The sequence below is a fragment of the Columba livia genome, chromosome 1 (assembly GCF_036013475.1).
Source record: "Columba livia isolate bColLiv1 breed racing homer chromosome 1, bColLiv1.pat.W.v2, whole genome shotgun sequence".
Lineage (NCBI taxonomy): Eukaryota > Metazoa > Chordata > Aves > Columbiformes > Columbidae > Columba > Columba livia.
Window position 1 is genome coordinate 97,072,666 of NC_088602.1, and position 12,307 is coordinate 97,084,972.

General features: G+C 40.7%; 1 protein-coding gene across 7 annotated transcripts in view; it reads right to left on the reverse strand.

The window, feature by feature from the left end:
- Window positions 1-12,155, reverse strand: part of HSF2BP (heat shock transcription factor 2 binding protein) — a 120,717-nt gene extending 108,562 nt beyond the window's left edge. For 3 of the 7 annotated variants that reach the window (XR_010473755.1, XM_065069218.1, XM_065069178.1), the window contains exons 1-4: window positions 12,016-12,154; window positions 9,534-9,684; window positions 5,883-5,986; window positions 1,689-1,838 (exon numbers count right to left, since the gene is read on the reverse strand). Coding sequence is in view for 6 of the 7 variants with exons in the window: in XM_065069218.1 (XP_064925290.1) it covers window positions 1,689-1,838; window positions 5,883-5,986; window positions 9,534-9,684; window positions 12,016-12,051 (441 nt within the window). In the remaining variant the exon portion in view is untranslated. Of the gene's footprint in view, window positions 1-1,688; window positions 1,839-5,882; window positions 5,987-9,533; window positions 9,685-10,970; window positions 11,123-12,015 lie in introns of those variants that run through there. The other 4 variants (XM_065069205.1, XM_065069198.1, XM_065069187.1 and 1 more) reach the window with 3 other exon arrangements.
- Window positions 12,156-12,307: the final 152 nt, after the last annotated feature.

Genomic DNA, 12,307 nt, shown 5'->3' on the forward strand with positions numbered 1-12,307 from the left:
TGCTTAAATATGAGAAACAGTTTCAAAGTGCTCTGGATGTTCTCGTTTGTATAGTCCATAGCACCTTCTCAGGGAAGGGAGGAAGATGCTACAAGCTGTACAACTTGTCCAAAAAATAACCAAGCCAAAAACTTGGTATGACAAACCTCCACCGTCTTTTAACAACCTGACTCACTGCCAGTTGTAATCTGTGTTTGATGCAATGCCATACAAGTCGTTTATGTTTTTCCTAGTAATCTTGTTGCAAACCCTTATCATGTTAAGTGCACCATCAGAAGAAAATGATGCCCAAAAACGGTGCTATGACGTTCACCAAAGTATAACAGTTCAATGGGCTCTGATGATTGACGGAATGACTATAGTAGAAGTATTTTGCATTTCAAGCAAATCTAGATACAAAAGTGTTGCATCTTCACGGTTGGGCTTTTTAGCCTTATACAAACCATCAGGTAACAGTTTTGTTTTTATCTTATTCTACTTAACTTGGATACTTAAGACTGCTTTCAATAAGGCTTCTACTAATTTCACTCTCACTTTGTAGAAATAGAGCCATTTTCATCACTGCTAGCATTTTGTTTGTGGGAAACACACCACTTCAATACTGTTTTGTAAGTCAAAAAACAATGGCTAGTCACTAAATATTGTTGACTCTTACAGTTATAAACTGTTCTGAAAATACAGAATGTATTTTTACACCAGTTTTGTTGCTACATGGGGGTTCTGTAACTGCTGCTGCTTGGACCTATCATCATCACAGCTTATCACCAAAAGGTATCACAGTACAGCTTTCTAGTGTCCAATATAAAGTTATAATTGTATTTTGGTGCATCCAAACTGGAAAACCTCTTACAAAGACACTAGTTTACTGCTTACTACAATTTACTAATCCTATTTACTCAGCTGTTCATCATGCTGCTGAAAAAATCAAGCCACAAGAAACTGTGGCATCAGTTTACTCAGACTAAATACAACAATTCCTTCTTATGTTGGCTGTGACAAGATTGGAAAACCAATCAGGCCTTTTTCTCTGATCCCTTCTAATTTCATCAGCTGCACTCTGCAGTGAAACTGTGTCAGTTGTAATATTACTACTGTCATTAAGTGTTGGTTTTGGGTTTTTTGTTTGGTATTGGTTTTGTTTTGTTTTTTAATCTACCTGTCCACATTTAGCATTGAAGATTTAATAAGATTCACTAGCAGCTAGGCTCTCTAAATTTCCAGGAGTCATGCAAGTATTCAGGCAGGACAAAGATGGAATCAAGTGGAGGATCACTGGATATGTCTTCCTTCCATGTAAATAGCTCTTCCAATCTTTCTACGGGCATGGGAACTGCTGCATGTGCCCAAGAATTATTTTCTTCTTCTGTTAGCTTGCAAAGATATTTACATTGTGCTAGCTGTAGCCTTGGTTCTAGTTTGACTGTGTGGTGGAAAACAGATAATCCTTGCTTGGTAACGTAAGAATTAATTACTGCATTTGTTCCCAGCCTGCTTCATAATACTTTATGGTTCCAACAGTTCTTAAATGAGAATGGATGGGTCTCAAAGAATAAACAATTCAAAAACATTTTCACAGCCCAATGAGTTTCTGAAATATGTCCTTATATTAAAGCGTGTTACAAAGCAAGGTCCTTATTTTTAAGACCTAACAGCATTGCTATCAGTAAGTATTCACCTGCCATACTTACTCCTCCTAGAAGGGTTTTAACAGCTTCCTCGTTGCTAGAGACACCCCACAGCAACGTGCACACCGCTGCACCCATTTCTGTGCAATACTCCGCTTGCTGCAGGAGCTGCTGCTTGGCCTCATTCAGCTGCTGGCGGAGGTCTAGTTTCTCCTAGAATAGCATAAGGAAATTTTGGTTGCACTTTATGTCAGGCAAAACAAGTTTCTAGGTTAAGGGACAGAACAAGAAAGATCACCGTGGCCATATATGAAATGGGGTGGGGGGCTGCAAGCTCACAGCAGTTGCAGATACACACCTTCTTTCTTGAGTGATATCTAAGCAGCGAGAACATCGTGGAGGCTGACAGTAACCAGAAGCCTGTCCACGAGGTCAGGCGCAGTGACCCACCGAGACTGAGTGGCACCTAGAGAAGTCTGATAGGAGACTCCACTCCTCCTAACCAAATAGCTACACGTCTCTGGGAGAGAAGGGATTTCAGCATCAGAGAGATCAGCCTTTCCAGACACCTTACAAAAGATACTGGAAACATCTTGCAGGAAGAAAGGGTTGTTTCATTTTTCAGAATAAACTTCTGCCTTGGCCAACATGGCAGAGTTTCAGGATATCTAGGATAAACACTGTTGTCTCTTCCAACTTTTTTCTATTAGCATATTCCTGATTAGCAGTGGCAAAGTAATATAGAGTCCCCAAGAAAACACACCTCAGGTTTGAAATTTGGAGGACCTTGCATACTACGAAAACACAGGCACCATTGTGCATCCATCACCTAAGTGAGCTGCTCAGCAGTCCTTCCCGCAAAGCATAAAGAGACATGACAGGACACAATTTCAATTTGGCGGTACTTTTTTCCCAATCACGTGGGAAATTGGCCAGAAGAATACCATGAGATTAGGTACAACTCTAGGTCTCAGCAGCTTCCTACCCCCAGCCCCAGGGGTAGTGAAGCTGCTGTGCTTCTCAGCTTAGAGCTCCTGCAGACAGCAAGATGAAGGCAGGGATACCACGGTCTGCAGTCTCTCAGGGTGGCTGTGGGCTCCCTGCTAACTCTGGGGGGGTGGTATTAGTGCTGCAGGGAAAGACCAAGGCCAATCAAGAAAATTGATGCTAAATTAAAAGAGAGAGAGAATCACAGATCACACGATGTCAAAAGAACAGAAGGATCTTGCTTTCCCCGCAGAAAGCACCGTCCTCAGCCCAGCCTCCCCTGTGTGTTTAGCTATCGGCATGAAGTCTGCGGAAATGAGAATGAACCTTTTGTACATCAATTTTGAAAGCAAGTAAACAGAACAAAAGCTTTCAACCGTGTATTCCCATGAAGATTTTGAAATAGGTGTCTTGTCACTTTAAGAGTTCGCCTCAATCTTTCGTGCTGAGGGTTTGGAAAGAACAGAAATGTAAACTCAACTGAAAATTTATTTCATATGATATCAACCAGTATAAAGCTGCTTGTGCTCTGTTGTCAGTTACCTGCCTAGCCTCCTGTATCACACCCGACAGCCTGATTTGCATTGTTTTATCATGCTGCTAATGGAACACACAGCTTAGCATTTGTAAAGTTCAAATTTATCAAGCAGATTTCTGTGTATATTTACTCTCTGGAGTCTCTTTCAGCTTATAGTTTGATATGTGCAAAAGAATGACACTTGCTGATGATTCCCTAGGCATTGAAGTCCCAGGAAAAGTCTCTCACTTCCTAATACTTTGATCGTTTTCAAGCAAGTTATCAAAATTTTATTTTTTAAATAACTCACGGCCAGATCTATTGGCTTTTCTGCCACTGTGTGCAACAACAAAATATCCACAGGCATCTTCCTGTCCGATCCTTAATTGTCCCTGTCTTTCTTTTCAGCACTGTCCTTGTCTTAGAAAATGTATCTTTTAAAACATTTTATTTGCATTTGGATGCTAATACTGAACAGTAAGACATAAAACTCTATAATACCAAAGCTAGATTGCCCAACAAGGACACAAAGCTAGCACAAGAAACGTCAGAATTTTTAATACATCAAAAGCAACATCAGAACAAAGGTACAAAGCAAGGAAAACAAAGTAGTACATTCAAGAGCCAGGAAAATGAACAGAGCCTGCAAAAGCAAATAACCCAGCTGGAAGCATCTCTCCTGAGAGTTCACATCACGAAACCATCACTGTGCTGTGCAACACCACCATCTTCAGGAAAGGGTCAAGGCACAAGCATACAGCAGTGCCTAAGTACATAACTATGAAAAGACAGACAAAGAAGACATTAGCCAAGAATAACATGTGCACTTCAAGTTTTGCTCAGGTTCAGAAAGCACAGCAAATCCCTCATCAGTGATACAGTGCTGCACAGGAATTTTGGAATGCAAAACGTTGATGTACGATCTCCTAAGAAAAGGACACTGCTCAACTAGAAAATGCATTTATTTTATGTTTGCTCCAGTGAACCACTTCCTTTTCCTTCAGAAGATAAATATGTAGAAAATATACACAAGGATGCCCACAGCAGAACAGCAACCAAATGAAAAACACCATGCAAAGTGATTAAAAGGAGAAAATAAAAATATTTTTTAAAAAAAATTTAAAAATCACATGTATACATACACCATCTTATTTTATCCTGAACAAGCTACAGGATTTCACAATGTGCATAAGCATAATCCGCTCAAATACACCTTTGTGGCATATAACAGGAGCCATTTAGATAAGGAGTGTATACTACACAGCAGCAAAGGTATGAAGAGAAGAGTTTTGGTCAGGAACACCAAGATTATTCTTCGTAAACTATCCATACTTCAGCTGAAACTTTCATCCAAAAGAAATCACAAACCTAAACCACTTGCCATTTATTTTGTAATAGTAACATAAACAGTGGGACCCACTTCATTAATGTGCAAAGCAGCAACATTAAATCTTAGAGATTTCATCCTGGATGCTTATACAACTAAGGACCTGGGTGCACAGCAAAGCTAATTGAGTACCTACTGCTGAACTGCAATAGATGTCTCAGAAGATACTTATTTTGAGGTAAGAAATATCCAGATAGACAACTATTCCATCATACTTTACATCCATACCAAACTGCATTCCAGAATGACTTGTCTACGCAGATATGTCCTAAAACTGCATGACTGAACTCTTCACTTATTCCTTTTCAAAAATGAAATAATTTCTGGAGATTCATCAGTCTTTGTGCAATCCCAAGGCTAGCAAATGCTAACTGCAGAACCCCAACAAAGCTTCTGCTGACTACTGTAGATATTGCTATTAGCTCCAAGGAAATGAACTTCTGCAGCAAACAATCACAACCGATTTTCACACCTCTCAAAAATTAAGCCACTGGCCTTGTGTGATCCCATTTGAACCTCAAGAGATTCACAGAAGACCTACAGTCAGAGAAGCCACAGCCTTTGCTGTTCCTTCATTGTTAAGAATCTCCCCTCTCATAATCACTAAATGCAATATCTACAGAGCAAAAGGAGTCCTGTAATTGTTATTTAACTCACAGCCGTACATGGCAATTGGATCAATAGGTGCATTGAGAAAGACTATTAAAACTAAACAAAGGCACACAGCTTACAGCAAGACAAAAGAGAGGCTGGTTTCATTTCGTACATTGTGTTGCTTACATTATGGTCCTCTTTGAAAACACATTAATACTTAACAAAACTCAAAAGAACTGATTCTGTGAAGGAACTTTTGATGCCAGCTACACCACAGTCTCCCCAATGTTTTACTTCAACATGTTAATATAAACAAAATGCTAATGGTTGATTTTTAACTTCATAGAGACAAAAACAAACCCTATCAAGAAGCCTGTAACGCAACCCCATACAATCACACCTCACACTATATGGAAGTTAAGAGAGACCTATGTAGTTATGCAGGAGTTATGCACCTAAATGGGAGACCGATTGCTGGTTGGTACCTTTGTTTGTACACATTGAATACTTTTTGGTACTGCGCCATATTATATTTTGTCTAGTTATAATATCCACCCTTTTGCTCTAGAAATAGCACGGGAGAAAAAAAAAAAATCAGTCATGAACTTACAGGTAAGTAATCTACTCATCACTTGACTATATAAATAGAAATCCCAGATTGTTTTCCAGGCTGAAGGTGTATTTTATGACACGAACACGAAAGACTGATCATTACTTCTTCTGTTATTAAAACTCAAGCATATGGGTACAAATATTCTGACAGCAAATCTACCTTCTTCTCCCTCATGCAATCTGCCTGGGCTGTTTCCAGACGCGCTCTGAAGTGTTCACAATCCATTTTCAGCTGCTCTATTTCCTCCTCCTTTTTCTCCATGTCTGTGACAGGATAAATTGGATAAACAAAGTAATAAGTTATGACCAACTGGCTTGCACTAAAGAAAAAAGAATCCCAGAGCAACTTTAAGGAGGTGCTTTAACTATTTGCTTGTGTTAGATCACCTCCTCGTGGCTAAACTGGTGTATCACAATTTGCCACATTTCAATAGTTCTTGGAAGAAACTAAACGCACATGACGTTTCTGATTTAAAACATGGAAAGACTGAAAGAATCATATCTGGCTGTTCAATACTATGTGCCCATAAGACACCATTCTGGAACTGAGTTTTGACTCCTCAGGGATTTTTAAAAATTTACTCAATTTTCTACTTTGTTTTCATGGTGGTTTTCATGTCTAGTATCTTTGAAATTCAGTGAGTATAGTGAAGAACGAAGAAAAAGAACACCAAGATCAGTCAAAAGTGAGTGTTTTAATATACAAATTATATTAAAAGTAAGAATGAAATGCAACTACTCCAAACATTTTAAATTAATGTTTATAAAATAAGGCATTGTAAACTACTTAAACATTATGTCACTGACAAGCAAATTCTACAATTAGCTTAAAAAATTAATCTTTGATGTTATCAGAAATATATTCCAATTTAGACGCTTTATATTACTGAATAGAAACCAAGTTTAAAGTATTATATTTCACGATCATTATATCTGTTTTAAAGAATTCACATTAAAGGATATTTTTAACAACTGTTGCATATTGGATTTTACGTTTAAAACCACAGTTCTAGATGCTTAGTATTTATATTGAAAAAAGGAAACACATTCCAAAAAGTAATGTCCAAACAGCATCTACTGTAATTTTGGTTAGCTTAAAAAACAAGTTTTACCCCACTTCAAGAGACATACACTTGAACATAAGGGTATGTTCTATGGCTTAAAACACTTCAAAGACTTCCCCTTACATACTGTCAATATTTTTGAATGAATTTATCAAAGAGCATATCAAATTCAATCACTGAAAATTAATATAATTTTTAAAACCACAGTCTTTATTATCCAAAGAGCCTGGATGCTGGTGTTTTATTTAGTAATTCTACATCACTGGGAAATAAATTTCCTTCTTTTTTGGTCCTAATTGGCAAAATGTTATCATCTCAAATACATATATGTTGCTTTGAGTAGTAGGCATAGAAGAAGATATCCTAGTCATGAACAGCTTTTCTAAAGAGGCAGAACTCACTTCCACTCAGCCCTTCTGCAATTCTAACACGGACTTTTTGACAGAAACCAAAGAGACAAAGCAAGGGTCCTCTCCGAGGAAATACACATGTGCCAACTCAAAGCACTGAGTTATTTGCACCCTGCAATCCAAGAATGAAGGGGGCAATAGATTGAGTTTTTGATTAATAACTCATGTCAGCAGTAGGAAACTTTAATTTCCTTCTGTCAAGTAAAGAAAATTCAGTCCCATGGACCGGTTACAATGTGGATGTTAATCCTAAGTACTTGACAGAAAGATGTCTTGAGCCAGTGTAGAGCACACTCTACTTATCAAGGGCAGACTAAGAACCTGCTCATCCTTGTCAGGTAACACATCCAGTGGAACCCAACTCCAGTGAAAATCTGTCTCGCTGCAAAGAAACAAGCTCTCCCAAATGACAAGAATCACTTCCAGCCTTGGACAGGATGGATCCACTCTGAATCCAGTATCAGTACAGCCAGTAGACACACAAAGATGCCCCATCCTTTGCTGGCAGTCTTCAAAGGTCCTGGAACCAAAACTGAGCCAGGAGAAGGGAAACAGTATTTACTGAGTGTTAATACAATGCCACCCGGACTTTTTTGAAGTCCTCCAGAAAAAAAAAAGAGATGATGCTTCAGCCTCCTCTAAGGTATCACAATGTTCTATGACAAGGGAAACTATGCCTAGGTCCAATCTAGAGGGAAAAATATGGGTAATATCCGAAGTTGACGAAGAGAGATCTAGTTCCACGTGTGTCTCATTTCTAGACGCTCCCCCTATTGCATCCGTTCAACTCTCCCGGCTGTGCACACCTTTACTCTGAAGAGAACTCAAGGCTGCACACACCAGTCCTGACATTGGACAGTCTCATGACACACAGCAGCAGACACTTCGGTGACACTAAGGACTGCAGCTGTGCTGCTGACTCCTGCACACCATGGTCCTGAGCCAAAACAGAAGGAAACCCATCAGGTTCTCTCACAAGCTGTAGCTCACAAACACCTGCTAAGAAAGTTCCTTCCCTCTTGACACTAAAATCCTGTGCCTCCTTCTCATCTGTGCTGTTGGCACAGCCAGGAGCTTTTCCAGACAGGAGTTCTAACCTCAATGCTCTGGGAGGTGGAGACCTGAGTACAATTAGAATGAATGCCAGCAAGTGATAGAATTCCAACTCTATTGATTCAAATGCTAAATCAATGTTAAATACAACTTTTTTACATTTCCACTGTGGACAGAGTTCCACTAAACATATGCGTAATAATATTGAAAAATGTGTTGGAGCGATTTTTCTAAGATTCCCAGAGCCGAACACTCTTCCTGAGGAGGACACAGTCCTTCATGCCTTGCAATGGCATAAAAAGAACATTTCCAGATCCTACATCACTTCTTGTGACACGGATGACATCTCGACTAGCAGCAGTAGAAGCGGTAGAGTCTTCTCACCTCTGTTAGGATTTAGTAGCATGGGAGATTCATTCCAAAGAGTGGATCACTGAAGCAGCTGAAAGCTCTGCCCCAACATGTTACTTGGTATCAGAGACAGGCCTTGAGGTTTTATCTTACTCTTTCTTACCTAGCTAGTCCAAGTTAATTTTCCATTAATCGCTTGATATTCTAGAAGAGATATACCCTCTGTAATCCATCTCAGTGCTTGTCCCGTGTCTTTTCAGACAAAACCAGTTCCTAAGAAACCAGGTGAATTGTGCTGCTGGATGTAACCTACAGACTAGGGATGAAGCAGACTCAGTTTTGGTCCTGATGGCATGTTGGGAGTGACGACATTGCAGAATGAATAATGCACAGAAAATCATAATACTGAAAAACTGGATTTTGGGGACAGCAGTAAAAAGACCTTTATAACAGAGAGTCTTCAACTTTTTTTTTTTTTAAATTATATTTATGGCAATAAAAGCATACAAGCTAAAAACCAAGACTGGCTAAATACAACAATATTATCTGTTCCTTTAATTTTTTATCCACAGCTATTTACCATGTTTTTTTTGCTGTGCATCTAATGTGACACTTCAAAAACCAGAATGCTTTCACCTGTTTTCAAAGAGGAATCTCTTTTTTCCTGATACATCTTCCCTTACTGTCTGAACTAAGCATGTTTTTACCCACAGTAAAATAGTTTTGAAGATTAATTTGACATGTCTAATTATTTCTAATACAGTTTGTAATTTTCTTCATTACAAACACATTAGTTTACTGAAGCAGACATTGAACATGATAGTTTAATCTGGAAGATTTCCACAAACTCCATGACTATTCATAGGGGCAAGACAGTTGGTTCTGAGTAGATTTGGCAGAAACTATAATAGCTTGTAATATGGTACTACTCACTCGATTCAACAGCATCCAGTTTCTGGAATGTCGCCAGGATATCCCCATTCAGTATTTTGGGTAAGAAATCCCGCAATTGCATAACCTCAGTTGTCAGCCTTTCCAAATCCCTCCTTCTAACTTTAACAAATTCCTCTTTGGTCTCAGTCTTCTGAAATTAAAAATAAATCAATAAATAAACCACCACAAAGAAACCAACAGCCAAACAAAGACACTGTCCTGGCCTTGCAGTACTTTTCTGCTTGAACTTCTTCTCTCAGATAAAGATATGCCTCTGTATTACATCATTTCAGAAATTCATAACCTTGTAAAAGAGAAATATCCAGTAATAACTAAACCCGAAAGTCTCTGAGATGGACTCCTTTGACTCTAATCTAATTTTTGCCACTGTGGCTTAAAGCAAATCATATTACCTCTATGCATATGTTTCTTCACCTAAAATGTGTACAGTGTACCTCAGAATGCTGTAAAAAATAACATTCATATTTTAAAATGTGATCAGCTATGCATATGCCAAGCTATTGTTTCAAGACTGTAGTAGAAGATACAACATAACTCAGTTTTTTTAATTAACTCAAATATTTGCAAGATCTTCAGTCACCTTGCTAAATGACAACAGCCCTTTTAAAGGAAATTGTATTTTTTCAAAATAATTAATCTTTTGTGAGGAGTAAAAAATATTTGCAACTGTTTGCAACCTAATGCCACATAGAAGTAATTTAATCCTGCATTAAGACAAAAAAAATGTTTACTAATTTCCTCTTCTGCCAAGCTATTGCTATAAAATAACTTTACTTCAACAGTCCAAGAGCACATGCATTTATTTTAAAATTACAGAGAAATTACTGTACAAAAAAACCTCCCAAACTCCAGTGTCTGGTGTATGTACACATGCACACTGCTGTATCTTAAACAGGCTACCATATACACACAGACATAAGAAAGGTTTATCAACATTTGAATAAAACATTAATCATCTTATATGCTTTCACAAAGCAAAATTAAAACATATCTTAGTACTGTTTTGCACTGCATTGAGAATGGTGCAGGAAAGAAATAAGATCCTTTATCTATCATATCTTATTCCAGGGGGCAGAGGGTGCTACAGAACAACACAAGAAACTATCTCCTACAGATACAAAACATGTCATTGCCACTTGAGTCCAGCTGTACAAGACAAATGGAAGCCATTATCAGTGGTATAAACAATGCTACCCTGGCACTTCTATCCCTTCCAACCATTTCCTACAATTCTCTCCTCCTGCTTCCCTAGGTTAATAACTAACTTTCAGTTTTGCTTTCTACTCTCTTTCTTTCCCATCCGTCTTTCAAACCCAGACAGTTACAGGGACAGAACAGGCCAGTTCCAGCTTTCTCAGTTCAGAGGCATCAGAGCCACAATAAAGGTACAGAAGAAAATATTTTAGTTTTTTTAACCTGAATTGTATACTCCAAGCTGTGTTTAGAAGGCGCTTGTGGCAAAATCAGTATGGCCAAGTACCACCACAGTACATGATTCAAGGAAAATACAACTCATTTAGGTCTCAGGAAAGTATGGAATAAACACATGGCAACAGAACTCTATAAAAGAAAATCATCTGCATGTCTGCAAACAGGAAAGACAGGGAAACAATTCAGTATTGCTCAAAATTATGGAGCACAATTTTGCACAGGCATAGGAACAGCTCTACTCACTAGCAGAAGCTGAATTCAAATAAAATACATCGCAGAAGTACTGGGACTGAGATATGAAACATACAACAAGGAGAAAATTCTCATTTATAGTTCCCACTGTAAACATAGATCTTTGCGATACTGTGCTGCCAGTAGACAAGTTCTATTTTCTCTGGTTAAGCAGCTACTCAGTATCTCCCCTGCTACCACGGTATGTTAAAGGCAAATATAGACAACAGAGAACAGCAGTTTTCTGTCCAGCCTTTTACAGTAATGGCAGGTGACTGCATATAGGAAATTTTACTTCAGTCCTCACAGATCTCTTGCACAACAGTCAAGCCACTCCAGTTATGCATGCTGGCCCAGGATCTGCAAGAACTGAATCCCCCTTCCCCGCCTGGCAGGGGGCTGAACAAGGCAGAATTCTGACACCCAGCACAGAAACACAACCGGCCCTTTCTACACTCTCCCAACGGGGGGGGCGGCTCTCCGGCACTCCCCTACACAGCCCTCACGGCGCTGCCCCCCTACAGTGGGGAGGGTCCCTCACCCCCCCAAGGTGCTCAGCTGCTGCGTGCCCCACACAGTCAGCACCCCAGCGCTGGCCCGGCCCTGCCCGACACTCTCCGGCCCCACGCCGAGCTCCACTGCGCCATTGCTCCCTCAGGGCCGCCACGCAGGCCCCTCTTCCCCTTCGCCGGGGAGCCAACCCCCCACCCCGGCGGGGTCCCCCCACACCCCGACCCCGGGCCGGCCGGTGTCGGGATCAGTCCCGCGCCCACCGGGCCGGGCGGGCCGCGCGCGCTACCTGCGCGTCGCCCGCGAGGCCAGCGCGCCGCCGCATGGCGCCAGCTGCCGCCGCCAACCTCGTGGTGGCGGGAAGGGCGCTCCTCTGGCGTCACTGAGGTAGCCCCGCCCCCTCCGCGGGCGGGATGGGCGGGGCCTGGTGGATGAGGGGCGGGCAGGACATGCTGCCGGGGACCGCCCCGCCCGGAGCAGCCGCAGGGCGGCGGGCGCCTGCCTGGGGAAGGGCTCGGCGGCGCCCATGGCCGGGCAGCGCTGTGGAGGAGCTGGAGGGCGGCCCGGCTGCGGTGTCGTTT